Genomic DNA, 20,656 nt, shown 5'->3' with positions numbered 1-20,656 from the left:
CTGCCACAGAGGATATTGCACCTGATGTTTGGTTGGGGAAAAGGCTTACATTTCTCTTTCACCCAGAGGCAAAAACCTCCAGCCACAGTAACAAGAATGAGACCAAATCAAACCAAAACAATACGAGACGTGGTGCCGTTGCTTTCCAATTTCCACTGCTCTTCAGTTTATAATTCGGACTTAAAGCTTCTTACTGGTATTTTAATCTTGATGCATTCTACCCATTCTTTAAAACTCAACAATTAAGTTGCCTTCCTAGAAGCCATCTGAGGACTGCCATCTCCCCATTAATCTTTCTGGGCCCCTCTATATTGCTTGGATCTCTCTTATAGCACTTTACACTTTTTCCTGTATTGAGGTGATAGGATTACTCTACATTGATCCCTCCAGTTAAATTGTGTTTTCTTTAGGGGCAAGCACCATGTCTTGATCACTCCCACTCATCCTTGGAAAAAATACTGATTGAACCCCTCTTTGTGCCAGGCACGGTGTCCCCACCCCTCGTGACCAGCACAGAAATCAGATGACTGGCTTGAACTGAAACTGATCTGTGTGACTTGACCTACACCCAGACTTCACATCTACTTTGTAAAGTCTGTGCATGAAACATGAAAGGATTTATTGAAGGGAACCCAGATCACAGTATAGTTCATCAGGTCCTCGCACATTTCAGCTGTTCCCTCCTTTCCTCAGAGCCCCATTCACTGTCCCGAGTACATCAGCTATGGCCAAAGCATGGGAGTCCTGTGAAATATAGACACTGTCCCTGCTACTCTCTGCAGGAAAAGTGGCACTTCTATGATAAACACAACTTTGGAACTTATTAAGTTTCATTATGCAAACCAGCTTGAGCATTTAAGCCCACAGATTGCTTAAAACCATGGGTACCCTGCAAAACAGTATATATTATATATTAATTATATAACACCAAAAATTATATATATATATATATATATATAGAGAGAGAGAGAGAGATTGATAGATATGGATATTTTCACTGCTGAACATTTGGGTCAGAATTATAATGGTTTATTGTGAGGAAGTGTTCACATGCTCTCTTGGCAAATATCTACACTTTCAAGTTCTGAGCACTATACTAGTAGTTTTTTTCTTTTTAAGTTATTGCTTTCCTTCCCCCCTGCCCTCCCCACCCCGCCCCAATATAAGCTTGGACAAGCTCAAGGCAGCAAATACTCCTTCCTCAATTTAAGATTTGACAATTTATGAGGAAAAAGCTCATTCATCATCTTTGCCTTTTAGAGACCATAAATTATTGGCTCATATGCCATGTGGCTTGGATTCTAGGAAAAGTTAGCATAAACAAACCCAAGTTACAATTCGTGGAGTAAGAGAGTGAGTCATAAACAAAACACAGACATATGCTCTCATATAAATAAGGGCCTGGATCATCAGCTTCCCAAAGTCTGCTTCCCATTAATTACACAGCAGAATGAACTTTCCATATGTAAGCCCAAATCACTTAACTCTGGCAACTCGCACGAGACAAAGACCAGGATTATGGCTTTTATTTGGGCACTAACTAAACTGGACTCAAACGAAGAAAAATCCTCTCAGAATACCTTCAGGTTTTGGAGGGCACGGAAGTCCCTTAGTGGAGCGTTTCTGAGCACTGAAGCTGCGGCGACCCAGGAACCCGCTTGAGGCTGGCCCGGATCCCCTGCTGAATTTAAAGCTAATGTCGGGCTCACTCTCTCTTGTTCTGAGCTCTGTCATCTTTATGGGGCAAGCCCCGGGTCCAGGCCACACAGGGTGTTCAGACATGGCTGAGATCATGGAAGCTGCAATCCCCTCCATTAGGACATTCGCCCTGTCTTTTCAACCTGTCCGTTGGTAGCACAAACGGATATTTCTTCATGTTGTATGAAAACTATCTGGTCTCTCTTAGTTTAAAGAGGAGTTAAGAAAACATAAAACGGTTCCTCGAGAAGAAGGCTCCTCCATAGGTGAGAGACTCGGGGAGCAGGGAGGGCAGCCGTGCCCTTCTCCTTGTGCCCCTTTCAAAAGCAGACCTTACAACACGACCTTGCGGAGTGAGTTACAAACACCTCAGACAACAGATATCACACTTTAGGACAAGTAAGGGGAGAGGGGAGAAAAAGGACTTTCATTCTTTGCTAGGGGAGGTGCAAGGCATTTTCCACCATTCATTTACTCACTGATTATTTTAGTAACACCCATTCCCTGCTTCACACCATACTCGGTACAAGGTCAGTGAAATGCACTGTTCCTCCTTTCACGTGAAGCCCAGGGAAAGAAGACCTGAATGCTTTTGGAGAATCTACAGTGTGGTCTGTGGTATTTCACATATTTCCTCATTGAATTATCAACCACACGCGGACACCATTAGCACTGTGGTACAGAGGTGAAAACTGAGACCTCAGAGATTACCTAATTTTCCCAAGGGCACACATTTTAGAGGTCATACACTCAAGGGTTCAAGCAGAGGCTCCCCCCCTATTTCAAAGCCAGTTTCACACCATATTTCTTTAAGGAGGCGAAGAAGCCAGGGAGCTGGGTAAGAAGCGAGGTCTGGGTTTCCCTGTTAGTCTTCCACTGTTGACCGCCTTGGAGTGCCAAATTCCGTTTGATTTCACAATCTCAAAGGGCTCTTCCAACCCCCAAATTCCATAATTAAACACAACAAGATGTTAATACAGATTATCCTTGTTACTTCTGCTAGATTATGTGTTCCTGCAGATTGCATGGATTTTGTTACTTTTTCTGGTTCAAATTCCTTTCATGGTTTCCTATAGGGAGCCAGACGGCCCACATGATGAGTGAATTTGGTCTGGATTATAAAGGAAGGTGGGGGAGACGGGGGAGGACCTGGGAAACTTCAGGAGAATATGGCCCATCTAATGGATAAATGTTATTCTGGATCAGTCAACTGCTGGCAGGTAGAAATCTCAGCCCCAAGTTGTCAGAGAGTCTGGGTTTCAAAACACCAAAAATGTTGATTATTATATAAATCTTCTAATGCTTTCAAGCTGCTAGTTAATTTTGTAAGAAATGTATAACCCCCTGTAGGCCAATCAAAATACGACTGTGACCGTTCTCGGCCCACAGCTGCCATTTTGCTGCCACCGCCCTTCAGAATGGTCACCACGCCTCGCTCGAAGATTTCGGGGGGGGGCGGGCCACGTTCTGACGCCAACCTCTCTTCCAGCCTCATCTGTTACCTGCATGCACATGCCTAACTCGAACATGTCCTACATGTGTCCCTCCTGCTCTGTCTGGGCAGTGAATGCCATTCACCCTCAGGAGGCCGCCTGAGCTCTTCTTCTTCCAAATCATCTACCATCTTCCGAACTCCCTTCGTTCCCCTCAGCTGGGAATCCATGACTTGTCCATTGCTAAATTAGAGCTGTTAGTTCCTGAGATTAGTCGATATGCTTTTTTATCAAATATTATTCGGTCATCTCAGGTTTTGGAGTCAGGTCTTCCCAAATAGTGTGGAAGTTGCCATGGGGTAGGTCTAGTCTTATACTTCCAGGTATCAACGTGACAGGTGCTTGAAAACATTTGGCGTTTTATAACAAAGATTTATAGACGTTCCCGTAAGGTGAGCTTCATATGGCAGCCAATGCCCTGACAGGAAGGGGGACTTTGTGCCCGAAGATAAGGGTTTTTGGAGGGTGAAGTGAGGACAAAACTTCTCACAATAATTAATGGGTGTTACGAGCTGAGTCACAACATGACTAAATTATGATTTAACATGATTAAATCATTACAGAACACGGGTCATAAAAGTGATGTATCGTTCTGAATGTCACTGGTGTTCTGATCTGCTACTTCATTTCTCCCTCACTGCTGCTTCAAAGGCAGACATTATTCTTCCCATTTCCCTGGTGAGGAAACAGACTCGAAGTCTCAGGCAGAACCAGCGACTCGCCTGAGGGAATGCATTAGTGACTCCTGCAGGCCACAGTAACCCTGGTCTTTGAATTCCAAACCCAGGTTCCACTCTGCCTTTGTGTGGTGGCCAGGAGGGGCCCAGGTTACCTAATTCCTGGTCAGGTAACACTTTCTAATTCATTTCTACTTTCTGGGCTCAATTTCCTCATCGGCAACAGGAAGGAGATGGCAGAGGTCCCTTCCAGTCTGGTCGATGCCAGTTTAAGCGGCCGGAGAAGGAGACCCCCTGGGAGGGTATTCTGGTAGCATTCCAGGGGCTCCCAGGGTAGAGTGGAGAGTGCCTACGGGTGAGTGCTGTCTCTTTGTCACATCGGTCTACAGTCCTTACTCTATTCTCTCGCACTGCCCCCTTTCTCTCCGTCCCTGTTTCTCTCTTGCCTCTCTTTCCGACTGACTCCTGCCTGCCCGGACCACTCAAGATCATTCTTAACGACAGTCATTACACAGTTCTCCCACGTTGCCTGAGGCCATTTCCGCAGCAATGAGCAGGAAAGACCTTGCCCCACTTCTCAACAGCTGGGCTCAGTATGCCAACTTCACTGGAACCAAGAAGTTTTTTCAAAAACTCTCCACTAATTACAGGAAACGTGAAGCACCGTCCTCCCCTTCCCCCTTCTCATTAACACACTTGCTTTTCATTGCCACTAAATTATCTTGCCACCATTAAACCAACAATCTAATTAGACTTCGGGAACTGGAGAGGGCCAGTGAATGAGGCAGGCACAGCGCTATCTCAAAGCCGATCATAAAGTATTTCAGCCCTTTCGTTCCTGGCTGCATAAAATCTGCCCCTGGACGAGGCTTTCATTCTTTCCCTTTTACAAAGAATACTGGATATAAAATGAGTATCTTAATAGAAATCGCTTCACGTATGGGAGGTTTTCTTCCCTGCATTTCGCCCAGCGGCATGGAGCCCTCATTACAATAATCGCACCTGACTCCCCCTGCGCCAGGGCCTCAGAGCCAAACCCCCCACTGGGCTTCAGTGGAGGTGTGAGTGATACTATCACTGGGAAGAAGATAAAATGTATTATTATCATTACTCTATTTTTAAGAGGGTCTGACTGTGGCAAGAGGAGGTTGCGAGCGTAATCTGTAGGAAGCGTTTTGAGAAGATAAATTGAGTTAAACTTCTCACTGACACAGACTTTCAAACCTGTCATTAAACCTTTTGTCTTCTCTAAAATCTTGGCTCTGGAGAGGAAAAAAATTTAGTTAAATCAGGTCCAGACACGTGTATTAAGTTTCAACTAGGCACGCGACGCTGTGCGAGGTTCCGGACACCCAAACGTGATTATATGTTGTTTGAGGGTGATGCTCCTGCCTTTTCTTTCTCTTATTATCATCCCAGGTAACCCAGGGTTCTGGGGATTTATGTGATACTGAGCTCTCACTGAATGAGACAAACACCTATATAAGAGGTGGTCCCTGCCCTTGGAAGCCAGTATTTAGGCCACAAGACCACCATATATAGGACAGTTAAAACACAGCCCTTGTCTAGCTTTCCACCGAGCGGTGCATCCTGAAAATCCCTTAGAATTTTCATGGGGAGAGAGACACGAGAATAAACACATACTCATGTACTGCACATATCATACCATATAGGCCAACTCTTGAACTTGACCTAAATCTCCCCCCAGGATATCCTGGTGGATTGGCCAGGAGCTGGTCTGCCGTTACCAAACAAAGAATTCTGGAGGCCCCACCAGTCCCTCTCAGGTTGCTCTCCATGCTGAACATTCTCCGGGTGGTTTGCTATTTTGGGAGTTGATATAAAAAAATAAAGGCCCATTGTTGCTTCTCAACTCTAAAAAATATAATACTAGAGTATGCTTTTTCATGTACCAGGTGGTTTTGTATAGGAAACCCTTGTTCAACATACTTGGATTAATATTCAATGCTTATTTATTGTTTGTCCACCTCAGTGCTAGGTACTGGCCATAGGGGAGTGGTCAGTCCAGCGTGGGATGCAGGCATGAGCACAGAGACTGTTAAATGTGGAAATCAATGATTCATGGGCTTACAGGGGGCCATGGGTACAGGAATGTGATATCCAAATTGGCCACAGGATGGTTCTCCAAGTGGTTATAAAGGGAATGCTTCTTAGAGTTGAAGGCACCGATGCTGAGTCTTAAAGAATAATCATGAATTAGCCATCCAGATGGCCTGAGGGGCGGGTGAGGGAGAGAGAAACATTCCAGGATGGAAAGCCAGAATAGCAATAACAATACTAATAGCAACAACGTCACTCATTTGCTGAACTCTTCCGACGTGATGTGCCAGGTACGCTGCCAAGATGCCTTGTTGCTCCCAACAGCCCTCTGTACTAGGTGGTGTGCTTTCCCCCATTTCCACTGAGGTCTGAGATCGCTCAGCTGGTAACAGCAGCCCTGAGATTTCAACACAGGCCATTTGAAGCAAGAGGACATGCATTTGAGTAGAGCATTGCGTGGCCTGTGTGTGTTGTTAAGGAAAAAATGAGCCAAGATTTAGAAAAAGGTGGAATTTTATGGGTCTGCCCAGTGATTATTATCTAGGGAAATACACCTTTTTTGGATTTGCTACCCACTACTGATTAAAAGGCCCAGATTGTGCCTACTAATATGATAACTTGCAGCTTTTTACCCAGAAAAGATACATATGATTTCTGTCCAGTAGAAAAGATAACCCCAGAGTTTATGGGTTTATCCCCCAATAGGACATCAACTGAGTGATGTTGCTTAATGGTCCTTCTCCAGTGTCCACATTCCCATAATGCCCCGTCCCTCCAGTTCTTCTTTGGACCAGCTTATCACCACGTTGGTTTGCTCATCAAAGAGTTGTGTGGATCTTTGACGTGAATTTATTGTTTTTGAAAATTACAGTCTGACTGCGAAGATTCCAAAGAAGTGTGGTGCTGGTGGACATTTCCCAGGAGACGGGGTAGGAGCAGAAGGCAGAAAGCCAGATTCTGGAGAGTTCTGGTGCTTCTCTGAATGTTTACAGCCTTGGTCACGGGAACGGCTATGCTGCTCCCAGATGCCCAGGTTAAATCAAAAAGAGCTTATTCCATCCTTTCCGGGCAAAGTTAAAACATATTTTGGAGGTTTTTCAGAAAGCCCTTGTTGTGACGGGGGTTTTAGGGAAGCACAGAAGCTTCCAAGCCCGCTGGGTCTGCTCAGGGCTCAGAGACGGGGGTGGGGGTCCTTCCAGGAGCCTCGCATCCCCCGCAGTCTCCAGGGGCTCAGCTCATTCTGCACTGCTTCCACAGGGGTCCATTAGCAGCACTTTTCAGACCACGTGAATGAATGATTTGTTCCTAAAATAAAGCTTTATTTTCTCTAGGTTTTTCTAGGGCTTCCTACTGTATATTTTAAATGATTAGTCTGGGCTTGCAGGAGTTTATTTTACAATTTGGAGACTTCTTCAATTTGTGTACTTGTGGGCCCTGGATGCTCCAAGTCCTGTTAACTGGAACAATTACGTGCTCTGTTTTGGTTCTTTTGGAAGACCAGACTTTTGGCCAAAGTGACCTATTATTTTGGTTAGGAGTTTCACTTCATGTTTGCACATAGGATGAAAAGCAAGTGAAATAAATAACTTTACAGTTCTTAAATTCCTGTTTCTTGCTTTTTTGCACCAGGATATTATTTCGTTATTCTGGGACTCTCCATAAATGGCAGTTGGTTATGAGAAAAAAATCAGACATTTGCACATTCGGGAGTTAGAAGCAATTTTCACAGTCATTTTGCTTCAGCTACTATGCTACTGGATTTCATTCTGATTCCATTAGAATTAAGAATCAATTCTTTTATTTGTAAAAGTAATTTTTCAAGTTTAAAATTTTGCATCTTGATTATAGACATCAGTCAGTTCTGACTGGGTGGATAGTTTGGTTAACAATGAAATGGTTTACCTAATATAGTCTCTGCTTTCAGAAGCAAAATGTCTAAAGATTTAATAGACTTGTGAAATTAAATAGTTTCACTTACTCATAGGCTCTGGCAGTTTTAAATAAGGCAGATCTTACAGTCTGAGAGAATAACGGATTAGCCTTGATGCAAAGCAGATACGAACCAAGAGCCCCATTCACTCCCCTTCCCTCTGTTATCTCAAACTGGGCTATACCTCGAGCAGTTGAGATTTGGTGATCGCAACCCTGATACATGTCGTTTTTTTCTCCTGGGATTTAAGATGTGAGACTATTAGTTTGTGTGTGTGGGGGAGGGACATACATCTACTTGTTTTTCCATCAGGTACAGAACCACAGAGTTTATTTCCTTGGTATTTCTACTGAGTGCCTGTAAAATGCTAATCTACTTAATAATATAGTCTCATCTAAAGTACACAGGTGGGGGCATGTTTCATTAGGAAAATCACGAGCTCTCTACACGTGGCATGACCTCCCTGAAAAGTTAGTTCAACAGGTAGCTCAAGAAAATCAGCCTGACCCATTCAGGCTTATCTCATTATCCAACACAGTTAGTGAATTATGATTGGGACTGTGCAACAGAAATTATTTCAAATTATGCAGCACTTTGAATAAACTTTATTGGAGCTTTTACTGCATTAGTCCTAATTACTCACAATAATGATGCCCTGCTCCCTTGAATCAGGCCTCCTTCCCTGTGCCAGGGGACTGTGGCTGATCAATAGCTATTGAACAATTTGATCACAAAGGCTGACCTGCTTGAGACCACTGGTGGCCACTGCCAACCCTTCCTCCCAGTAGCTCACAGACTGACATGTTCTCAGTCTGGCCGCCCTCTCCTCAACTCCTCTTCTCCCTCCTCCTCCGAATCAATAACTTCATAATCAGCATGCCTCCCGGACTCTGAGAAGCGAAAAACTTGCCTTAAACAAAACATGAACACATGCACGTGCGTGTGCACGCGCGCGCACACACACACGAGCTAGAAAAGACCTATTTTTAAACCTCTGACCCACCTTCATTTCTCCTACATTATAATGTTTATAAAATAAAAGGGGAAATGCCCCTTTTCTTTCTTTTCTCAAAGATCACCTGTTTGAAAAAGTGCTGGCGGGACCAGAGCCTGAGTTATGATTTGGCAAGTATTTGCCAGCAGCCTACTTCCTGCCTGTCAAATGTTTCCATTGGACTGTTATCAGTTCCAGGGTTGAGCAGGCCTTTCTCAGAGGCCCCCACCACTTGGGTGCCGTGACCAGCACGCAGCTGCCGACTCACCACCATTCACTTCGCTCAGCGACGATGCCCTGAGCCCCTATTAGGTGTCAGCAGTGCACCCAAAACTTTAACATCCGTTATTTTTAAATGAAAGAAATTTCTAATTAATCCTATTATGTCAGTAACTTTAACTTCAGCAATGATTTCTTAAGTTACTTTTGCTCTATAAACCACTTAGTTTTACTGATCTTTCCTTTATTTCCCTTTGCACTTATCTGGGCCTTTAAAACCATTCTGTAGAAGTAAAGACCTGTTGAAAATATGTTCATTTCTATATCCAGCCAGAAGTAATTCTAAATTAGCTTGCTTATAGTGAAAGATGAGTAGGGGGACTCTAAAAAGCCAAAAAACACGTGAGTTGTCTCCTCAGAAATGTATACGACTAATGCACGAGCATCCAATTGAATGAAATCAAACCGAGAAACAATGTGCTATCACCTGTTTGCTGTGAGCTTGACATTGTTAAGGCTGTTCACCCCATGAAATTACGGGTTCCACTCACTGTTCACTGAAAGAAGCAGGAATCCTTAGTTAGGGAGAAAGCAACCTGGCTTTGCTGACGTTGGGCTTATGACAGAAGTGAGACTCCACTGGAAACCAGGCGGTAAATCAAGAAATCCGGTTCCAGCCCAACTGCATGATCTCATGCAGCTGCCGACTGCAGAGGTTCAGAGAGTGGGACCCTCACAAACCCTCTCTGGTTTGTGAGAAGTGGTGTCTGTGGGGAGCAGAGTCTCAGAAAGGTCTGGCCTCCAGCGCCTGGCTTGTTCCTGGTCCCCTACCCACAACCAAAAAAATTCCACTCAGTGGCCTGAAACCCAGAAATGGACCAAATCTGTGAACTTCTCATGAGGGTCTCCACTTAGCACTGCCCGAAATAAACAGCCCATCCCTGTGTTCTGAGACAGGGGAGCTTCATCTCAGCTCTGATCTCCAGACGGGCAGGTTTAAAGCTTTAACGCCCACCTGTCTCTATGCCCATGTGCATGTTGGTAAATCACTGAGTGCAAATGGAGGAGGCGAGTCTGTGGAAGGTTGGGCTCCCAAGAATGCTTTCTGTCACATTGAACAGAAAGGGCTCAGGGAGGGGGAAGGGGGGGACCACTGACCTGTCCTTTGCCCCTGGGAAATATCTGTGCTTGGCAAGCAAAGGTGGCAACATCAGGCTCATTTCTAAATCCGTAAAGAGAAGTCTCCAGAGCTTAACTGACAAGGTCGAGTAAGCAATTTTCTGGGTGGGTGGTGCAGACGGAGGCCGAATCCTTGGCCCCAGCTGAGCGATGCCTCCCCTGATTTCCAGGCACGACACCAGCTCCCACGTGCCGGGCCCCGCCCCACTGTTCCGTCTGCCCACCTGCCCTCCCGCCCACAAGGGGCTGCTGATCCACCGCGTCTCAGGGGCGGCTTGTTCCCCACTCCTCTGGGACTTGTCCTCCTCGGACCTTTTCTTTGCTGGCATTATTTGCCTGACATTTCCACCAAAAACTCTTCATTTCACATCTAGCGTGTGAAAAGTGTGAAGATTTAGGATCATAGTTGAGAGATGATCCTGTGCGATTTCCCAAATGGCTGGAGAGACCACCATCTCCATGGAGACGCTATTTCCCAAGAAATGGGGTTTGTGGTCAGATAAGACTGTCAAATCCTGAAATTCTGTCTCTCCCTCCTGAAACTTCAAAATGAACTCTGGGCAACCAGAGGCCCTGAACAGCTCTGTAGAAGAAATCAGGTGTAACACCGCCTTCCCTACGGCCATGTAACTGTGAAAACATCTTTTACCACAAAACTCCTACTGACATTTTGCTGAGCTCACTTTAGGCAGTGTCCTTCCACATATTTTTTCTGTTCTATCTATTAGACTCATTTTCTAATTGCCGATAATTTCTATGAAGGAGGTAGGTATAGGGACTAGTTGAGTTTTTTACTTGAAAACAAGCAACCTGCTGAATTAGAGGATGAGTTTGGAGTGAATATCAACAATCAGTCTCTTCTTGGGCTTCTAATCATAATAGGCATGTTGCAATATGCTTGACATTGACCAATGTATTAATTCAACAAGTGTTTGTGATGAAGGCCATCATTCTGTGTGCCACGAGGATGGCAAGCACCTAAATCCTGGGTTCTACCTCCTAGGTAAGTACAACTCCATTGTGAGGGAAAGAGGCCAAGGAGAAGACAATTCTTATGGAGCCTCTGAGTGGGTGGTGAACGCATGGTGGAGACACTGGAGGCCACTGGCATTCAAAGGAGGTGTGACTGGGGGGCCAGGGCCTTCAAGATCTGTGGGATATAAATAGAAATTGAGTAAGCCTGTCCTCAAAGGCAGGAATTAAGCCAACTCCAAGGCCTACCTTCCGGTAGTTGGGATGCGTGTGGTAGCGTGCGGGCTGGTACAGCAATGGGTGAGAGATTATGGGGGCAGTAGAGGAAGGCAGAGCACCTGGGGTGTCCGAGTAAGGAATTCATATTTTGTCAACGCCCAGGAAGGGTCTGGTGACTACTGAGGGACTCGTGACAGCATGAGGGCAGAATGAATCAAGGGCTCTGGAGACCCCGATCACGGCCTCTCAAGCCCGGGAGTCAGCGAGACTATAAAATGCAGAGGTCCTGGGACCTGGGTTGGGATCCTGACTCTCCACAGGTTCCTGGGGAAAGCTCCTCACTCTTAGCTCTCTGCTCTGAAATGAAGACACATGTATGTGTTTCACAGTCTGTTTTCTTTTTAATGAGTTACATGAGATAATGTATACAAGGCCCTGGATGCAGAGGTGCGTCATTCCTGAAGCTGGACAAAGAGTAACTGATACTGTTATCGTTCAGTTGCTGCTACTGGACATGTGTTAGAATGGACGGGATCGCTTCTTCCAGAAGACTTTGCGTCCGGGTTTCAAGCAGACCGAGTGCTGAAACAGCTTGTGCCTATGATTTGTAGATGCTTCGTGTCTATGGGAGGTTTGCTAAACAGAGGGCTCTTACCTGTATCCGACAAACAGCACACTCCCCGGAGGTCCGCTCCATGCCCACCTTCACTGGGGTGAACTCAAGCGTCTGAAAAGTGCTCACCTGCATCCGAGGTCGCTGCCGATGCAGCAAGGAGAGACAACACCGGGGTGGGTGGGATCGCAACGCCGTCGACCACAGCTGGCTTCTTCCTGGTCATCACGGTGGATGCGGAGCCCTCATTCTTACTATGCGCTGCTGTCTGGTCCACTTTTAAGTGGGGACTTGCCATCCCTAAAAAAAAGAAAGAAAGAATCCCAAAGCCTGTAGTTACTTTGAAGGAGCAGGAAGACAGACAACATAAAAGCTGAAAGTGATCTGAGGAAATTGTCAAATGATCTGACCTCCTTCTGGTACAGGAACAACATGTTAGAATGTTCAAAGAAAAAAAAATTAGCAGCATGACTGGTTTTGGCTTTGTGGCTGAGGTCAGTGGGGACTCATTCCAGGTTGGCTGCCTGGAAGTGGGGTCGGGGCACAGGCCTAAGGAAGCAGCATAATCCCCCATCGGGCACGCTTTGCTTTCTGAGGATTAAAAAGCCCGTCTCTCCGGGGGATGTGCCGTGTGCTGTGTGCAGCACGACGAGGAGTGGATCCCACCCTCCTGAGGTGACTCCTCTCTCCAGCTGGGGGGACAAGACTCAATGAGAAGAGAAAGTTGGGCAATGAGTGCAGGCAGGCTAATGTGTCATAGGTGCTTGGGGAGTTCTAAGGAGGCGGGGGTTCGGGTGGGAAAACGGAAGGAGCGGCATTCCAGAGTTCATGCTAGAGCAGCAAAGAACAGGGAGACGCATATGGGGTCACAGATGGAGAAATGAAGATGGTCCAGGTGAGAGGCAGCCTGCTGGAGGCCGAAGATGCATTGTGGGGACTGGAGTGGAATGACAGTCACTGGGCCAAGTGAGAACTGACTTGGGAGCCTTTGAGTGTCTGGTTGTAACGAGCAACATAAGTCACATCTTTATGACGCTGAAAGGCCTGGGAAGGCTCTCGTGAGGTGCCTCTGGAAGGGCCTGGAGATTTACTATATGACAAATCGGAAGGAGCTGTTCTGGAACCTCGCTTCCTGGGCTCGGATCCAGGCTTTTGTACTTTCCAGCTGTGTGATCAGGAGCAAGTTACTTAACTTCTCCAAGCTTTAAGCTTCCTTGACTGTCCAAAGAGGACGGAACACTCTCAGAGGGGTGACTGGGAGCATCCTGGAGTCAATCTACACAAACTGCTTAGACCAAGTGTCTGGCCCACCACCCTGCTATGTGAGCACTTCCCATCGTTACTACTCCTATTGGTATGACGATCACTATTGTGACCCGCTGCTTCCTCAGCCCCAACTGAAACCGGCCAGTAAAGTGTCTGTTTTCTTCCCTGACATGACCAAGGATTTCTGAGCACCTTCCACATCCCCAGCTGCAAAAAAGTGCCTCTCCAACTCAGGCAAGTGTAAGTCCAGAAGCACGGGGGTTCTGAATGCACGTCGGATAGTTATCTCTCCAGACTTTCTTGTTGGCAGGCACGCGCCCCCAGCTGCAACGACAACCCGTGGGGCTCTGTCGCAGTAGACCTTGACCTTTTTTGTCCCCTCCCCCAGCCAACCTGAGTAATACAGTTGCCTCCCAGAGTAACATTATCTTCCCACCACAGTGAGATCAGCTTACTTGGGCCCAATGACAGCCCTGTGAAGCAGGTAGTGTGGAGGTGACAGTTTTCTTAATGTTACAGATGAGGGCAATAGATTTCTGAGAGGTTAAGAGAGAGAACCGACTAAACTGATACAGAGCTTAATGTCAGAGCTGGACGTTTCCAAGTAGCCAGAGGCTCCACTGAGGGATCACCTCATTCTGCCCGTCCATCTTTTGACATCTGTCCTCGACCTCAGCCCGCCAACGACATGCTTCTCTCGGAGGATGCGGAAGCAAGCCCTAGCACCATGCCCGGAAAAGGCCCCTTTCCAGGCACCTTAGGAGGAAAATCCACGCAGAGATTTTCACTCCCCATCCACTCCCTTCCTCTGACTCTCCTTCCTGGTCTCCGAACCTCCTGCTTCAGTTGCTGAGAATAACAATACCATTTAGGCCTTTTTTTTTTAATTTTATAGTTCATAGCATTTTGACAGTGAACGTACACATACATAAAATTCTATGATAGAAATATTGCAAGGCACACACCATCCGGGAATTGGAAAGAGCAGCATATGTGTGTAGAACGCCTGCTTTTAACATATGCAGGTGTGCCAGGGAGAGGCGAGGACACACCTATAAATAATGTAAAGTATACACAAAATTATCTGTGAGGAGACACATCTAAACAGTTAACGGTGGTTATTCTGAGCAAGGAAAGCACAGGGACGCTTGGTGAAGAAGGGGGGCGTTATTTTACTCCTTAGCCTGTTTTATTGTTAATATATTTACAACCACGAACATGTTTAACAAACACTCTTGTTCCTCTGAGAAATAAACATACTGCGGAAAAGATCTGGAGGCCTCTGCGGGAGCGTGGGGATTGGGGCGGATTGGGGCAGATTGATGGCTGGAACCGTTGGCTGCTAACAAATTTGAAGCGGGCACAACGGGCCCGAGTCGGACGAGAACCCCCCACTTTGACACTGTGCAGGCCACGCCATGTGGGTCCCAGCGAGTGGCTGCAGGCGCACTTCCCACAGCACGCACCTGCAACTGTAAGCTGTCAGAGGGCTCCTGGGTAACAGCTCCTTTGGAAAAACTCACTAATATGTCAACTTTGTACCTGTGGACACAGGCTGGGCACGTAATTCTTTGCTCAAATTACGACATGCTCAGAGAGTGAGCCATAAACGGGATTCGCAGGTGGATATTTAACCCTCACTTGGGAACAAGCTGATTTCAAGTCGTTTTCGTTGTACCCATTTTCATGCAAATGCTCACAGTCCAAATTAGTCTCAGTCCACATCATTTCATTAAAGTTGATCCGATCATACCTCTATTGGGCATACTTTGCTACTCAAGTGTTTACGTTACAGAATACGTTAAAAGTAATAAAATGACGCTTAAAACACTCTATAATTCACATTGTCACTGTTTAGCTGTCTTGAAAACCCTAGATAATTTAGGGTTTTCTATTAGAGTACTGTGTGCTAGCTGCCCTCCAATGAATTTGAAAACAAATTGAGAGGAAAAAAAAAAGCCCTGACATTTTCGCAGACATGATTGGGTTTTGAAAGGGTTATGGAAACATTCCAAGAAATACGGTATACAAGGGCGAGAATACTGGGTACGTTTTAAACAAAGACTAGCCTAACAGCACTTGTAACCCACAAAGTCTGCCTGAGAGCAGGGGTCTCGGGAGACTGGAACGGGTGACTTCTTGGGAGACAGCATCAGGCTGGCTGCCCCCTGGAGGCCTTTGCTCCCCTTCATTCCAGGCAGCAGCTGACCATCCATGGAGAGGTCCCCAAATGACCAGGCGAATGTGAAACAGTTCAGAACTAGGTTCTCAGGATCACAAGCCCTTCATCTGGGAAGGCATCGCTGCGTCAAATTCAGACCCGGGCTTTACGGAGCATGCACTTGGTAGATGTGCTCAGAGCCTCCCTAAACCCCAGCACAGGACAAACTGTACGGCAGCTTGCTTATTTGCAGGCCAGCACATTGTTAAAGGAGGAAATAACAATGCTAATAACTCCGTGGATCCAACATCTGTTCATAATTAAAGACAGAGCCAAGAGGAAATAAAAAAAGTCAAACCTATATGAAAACATTCTGTTATAACCTGTTGACCTCTATTGATACAGTGTTTTCGAAGTCTTTGAAACTGCTGGAGCCTACAGACGGCCAGTCACTCATTTTCAAAGCTAATTTCTCATAGACCACTTATCCCCTCAAACCTCTACCTGCACACCATGTTTGCATTAGGGATTTGATTTATGGATTCCTGCTCCTCCAACGCCGAAGCGGACTTCCTGTTGCCTTGGTTACTTGGAGCTCAGTTCAAGGTTAAAGTACTCCCAAATCAGAATCAGTGGCAGGCACCGCATCCAGCGGCCAGGTTATTGACTGCCCCAGGATGCGAAAAGGTCAGAAACCAAAGCACTGTTTACTGCCTTCAGGGTGAGTCAATAGCTTCGATATTTTGATTCTGTTTCTTCCAAAGTGGTAGTTGCTGTTCAATTACCTCTTCTCCAGGTTGCTCAAGGTCACAGGGGTCAGGGAGGAAAAGCAGGCTCCACAGGGGCTAGCTTTCCCAGGATCCCTTTAATAAGCTCTGTGACCTTGGATAATAAAAACCAGCCTTACCTTAGAGTGATTATAAAGCTAGTTACCTACTTTATCTCATTTTCTCTACGGGGAAAACAAACAAACAAACAATTAAAAAAATCCTTTGTGGAATAGCTACTATTTACCCCCCTTTTCTGGATGAGAAAGTGGAGGTTCAGAGAGGTGGTATAACTTCTATACAATTGCACAGCTCCTAAGGAGTGGTAAGGACTAGTCGGGTCCTCATCTTCTAGTTTCTTTAAAATATAGGGGTTGATGGGGATCACTACCCAGGATCATCTGTGACTGATCTGCAACATCCACTGCAGAAACCAATGCATCTGAAAAAATAGTATGTGATTCATATAGGCTTGCTGAACACCTCCTTACTTAATTTTTAATTGTAAGATATGCAAATGCAGGTGTCTCTTGGTGGCAAAGGCTAGGCAGGCATCCTGGGAACAGCTGACATCAATGGACGACTGGTCCCTGCAGTCACCTCCCTGCCCCTTCACATGGCAGACTGCAGGGTTCAGCGTGGACTGGGAGTCATGCTTTATTGGGCAGTCAGTGGCTTTTTATCTTGCAAAGAACTTGGACACAGATTATGCTATTTGCCCCTTGCAACGTCCATGTGGATAACGAGAGGCAGACTGTGAAAGCCAGAATTCAAAAATGAGGAAACTGAGGCACGGAGGACCAAGCTCATGTGTCATGTGCAGAAATGGTGCTGAAATCGATGCTGCTGGACTTGATATTCTTTCCTTTACTGTAACACATTGACTTCTGGGTAAAGCAGTACATAACTTATTTTTCACAAGAGAAAATGGCTCCTGAAAACTTGGTAATAATTTCCTTTCTCATATACTGGTTGTCTTTTCAGACTTTTGTACTGCTCTTTTTTCTTGTTTGCAAATGAGTGTCACTCATGGCAGAATCAAGCTGACAGGAGCCCCTAGGATCTGAGAAATAATATTTTTACTGTGCCAAAATCAATAAAAGTGTTATTTTCATGGCAGCATCTTATTCCTTAATTCAACAAGTATTTTTTGAACATCTACCATACCAGGAACATGGCGTCAATCAAAACAGTTGAAATCCCTCTTTTCTAAGAATTACATTCTAATAATCTCTGTGTAACAGAATGTAGCTGCTGCTTGTTTTAAGTGCACTGAAAGATCATAAAGTGCTTTTTTAATCGTCAGAAGGCAGGGCCTTTGCTACTTATGTCGTATCTTTGGGAAACCAAGGACACAGCTTGTAGCAAAGAGAGGGCACCTTTGTGAAAAGGAGAAAAAGATGTGACGTCCTCTGTGCTATATGTATCCCTGTCACTCACGGTTTGAAGAGAGGAGCCAGACCAGGTTTAAGCCCCACCATCCCTCTGAGCCAGGCACCAGTGACAGTGAACGACCTGCTGGACCACAGCGGGTGGCCCTATCAGCATGTATTTTGTGTCCAGCAAATTTTACTACATTCTAGGACCTTGAGAGATAAAATTCAGGCAAGGTCACTCATAAGTAAAATACTATTCAGTGGGTCTAAAATCAATCACTTAAAATCAATAACTATTTGAGTGCTGACTAGTAAATCTTGGAAGATGTGATCTCTGTCTTCGCAGAGAAGGTTTAGAAGTGGAAACTAGGATGAGAAGAAATGCAAAGCTGATAAACTAAGTAGGCAGGAGCCCAGACGAGTCCTCCACAGATTCGGAACAAAATGAGATCTCACTGGGATCTGAAGTGGTCTTGTGCTTATTCACGCAACAGTCATTAAGAGCCTGTAAGTAGCAGGCCTTATTAGGCATGGGGAACATGAACCCACTCTGAATGGGACCAGCCACATACTCTGGAAGACAGATGCAGGTGCAGGAGCCCCAGTCTTGCCCAATGGGTAGGGTTCAACAGCTAGAAGTGGAGGGAGGACCTGCCAGGGCTGGGATCTTCTTTGTGCAAATGAGGCAACAGTACCTGGGACGAGTCCTAAAAACCAAATACTGGGAGATATGCTTGAAAAGGCAGTTGGGAAAAATTAAACACATATCTAGTTGTCAAGGAGAGTTGACACATGTCCACTCCCTCCCACAAGCCTTATCACCTTGGACAGACCTCTGCAATAGGACTTACTTCTTGTCGTGCAATTACCTGTGCACATCTCTGCCAGTTTTTCTAGGCAATGGCAAGATTCCAGAGGTCAGGAACCATGTCTGGTTTTCTTCTGACTTCCCAACACTTGGCTTGATAGATACAAGATATTTGAAAGTGTCGGATGGATGAACAGATAAATGGAACACACTTATTGTTCCAGGCCCAAAGCTTCGGGGGAAGCTGCCCTAACCATTCAGTCCACACATGCTCCTCTATTCTGAAACTCCTTTTTCATTACCATATAAAGGGAGGTGAAGAATATATTCTCTGGATTAAGACTACATATGCTTTACTGGCTGTGTGATTTTGGGCAAGTTATTCAGCTTTCTGTGCCTCAGTTTACTCATCTGTTAAATGAGGCTGTTGTAAGGATTCGGGGAGTTTATCTAGTATGATAGAACATAATGTCTCCACCTCCCCTGCCCAAGATATCTACAATCTAACCTCATCACTATAGCTTGTGAATATGTTCTGTAACATGACAAGGGAGAATTAAGGTTGCAAACAGAATGGATGGTGCCAGTCAGCTGACCTTACCATAGCTAGAGCATCCTTCATTAACAGATGGTCAAAATGTAATCAAAAGGGTCTGTGAAAGTGAAAGGAGGCAGAAGAGAGGAGTCAGAGAGAGACGTGGTGACGGAAGTGGGATAAGAGAGTTGCTTTGCTGCGGGCTTTGAAGATGGAGCAGGAGATAGGAGTTAATGCAGATGGCCTCTAGAAGATGAAAAAGGCAGGAAAATGAATTCTTTCCGTAGTTTCCAGAAAGGAATGCAGCCCTGTTGAGACTTTGATTTCAGCTCCCTGAGCACCATTTTGAACTTCTGACCTCCTATATTGTAAAATGATACATTGGTGTTGTTTAAGCTACACCAGTTTGTAGAAATTTGTTACAGTAGCAATACAAAACTAACACAAAAGCACTAAGTATGTTGCCTAGATATAGTAAGAACTCGATTGTGTTGACTATTATTATTTCTCAGCACTATATTGTCTTAGTACTAATTGTCTCATTTTAATCTTATTTAGTATGTTGAAGTCATGCGTGTCCCCTACATGATTTAAATTCTTTAGCAAGCAGAGACTTTACATTCTTTTCTTACAGCTTTCTAGCATACGGCTGACACAAACTGTTCAGTGAACACTTAGAGTCAGTCAGTTGCATCAAAGACAAATAATTTGTTAATGTGGAAGTTAAAGACTGGAGTTCTGAGATGGTGAGTTCTTGCAGGATCCGCCCCACACGTACTGAATAAACTTGCACAGGACTTGAGATCTCTGTGAGATTCTGTTTTCTCCTAGTCAGAATTGACTCCAGCTCTACCATTCTGATTTTAAGCTTTCTACATTCAGAAAAGGCACTAGCTTACCTTATTAGGTCTTACCTCCTAATTCAGGACTGCAGAAATGGGCCGAGAGGACACAATAATATTTCTGCCCATTGGAACTTCACGGGGATTTGTATTAAAGAAGCAGTCAATTCTAATGGTGCAGAAATAAGTCTCTCCTGATCCTCTACTCAAAAGCTGATGCCAGATGAAAGGTGTTTTCTAGACCTACCCAATGATATCATCCAGAATGGAAATTCATCAGATATCAAAACCACACAGAGGAGACACACTGAGTAAGAGGTTTTTAATCTTTTTGCATCTCAGACATCAGAACCTGTTCTTAGGAAAAAAGAAAGGGCACACACCTCTACACACAGAACACGTTTTAAACACAGTTGCAGGTTCACAGATACTTGAAAGCTCACGTCAGAGCCCTTACCTGCCCAAGTGAATTCCTACACACAAATGCTCGTGCTCACTCATCTCGGAAGCAGGAAGGGCAGACAGAACCCAGTACAATGCTGATGTAACTGCTCTTGTGCTTAAAAAGGAGAGCAGAGACAATAGTGGGACCTGTTCTCTGAAAAACGTAACAAAGGGGTTTTCAAAAGGCATTGACAAGGGAAGAAACAATGCATATGTGTAATTAAAACCAATTTAATAGTACCGTGCGCCAAGTGTGCTCTCGTGACGTCCTTGGCTCACAAGTAATTTAAGAATTTGCCGCTGAAATAAACCTAAAGCATGTTACAGCTTTCATCAATAGAGGAATACAAAGGAGCTTCAGTAAAGTAGTATCAAGGCAGCTTGGTGTTAGTCCATTTATTC

General features: G+C 45.2%; 1 protein-coding gene across 4 annotated transcripts in view; it reads right to left on the bottom strand.

The window, feature by feature from the left end:
* The window catches only part of SETBP1 (SET binding protein 1), a 348,007-nt gene that overhangs the window by 15,000 nt on the left and 312,351 nt on the right, over nucleotides 1-20,656 (bottom strand). For all 4 annotated transcript variants that reach the window (XM_053664235.1, XM_053664238.1, XM_053664236.1 and 1 more), the window contains one exon: nucleotides 12,185-12,355. In XM_053664235.1, the coding sequence (XP_053520210.1) occupies nucleotides 12,185-12,355 (171 nt within the window). The remainder of the gene's footprint in view (nucleotides 1-12,184; nucleotides 12,356-20,656) is intronic.

Source organism: Artibeus jamaicensis, unplaced genomic scaffold (assembly GCF_021234435.1).
Source record: "Artibeus jamaicensis isolate MK-2021 breed Jamaican fruit bat unplaced genomic scaffold, CSHL_Jam_final contig_354, whole genome shotgun sequence".
NCBI lineage: Eukaryota > Metazoa > Chordata > Mammalia > Chiroptera > Phyllostomidae > Artibeus > Artibeus jamaicensis.
Note: the sequence above shows the minus strand (reverse complement) of the source record. Positions and strands in the feature narration are given on the sequence as shown.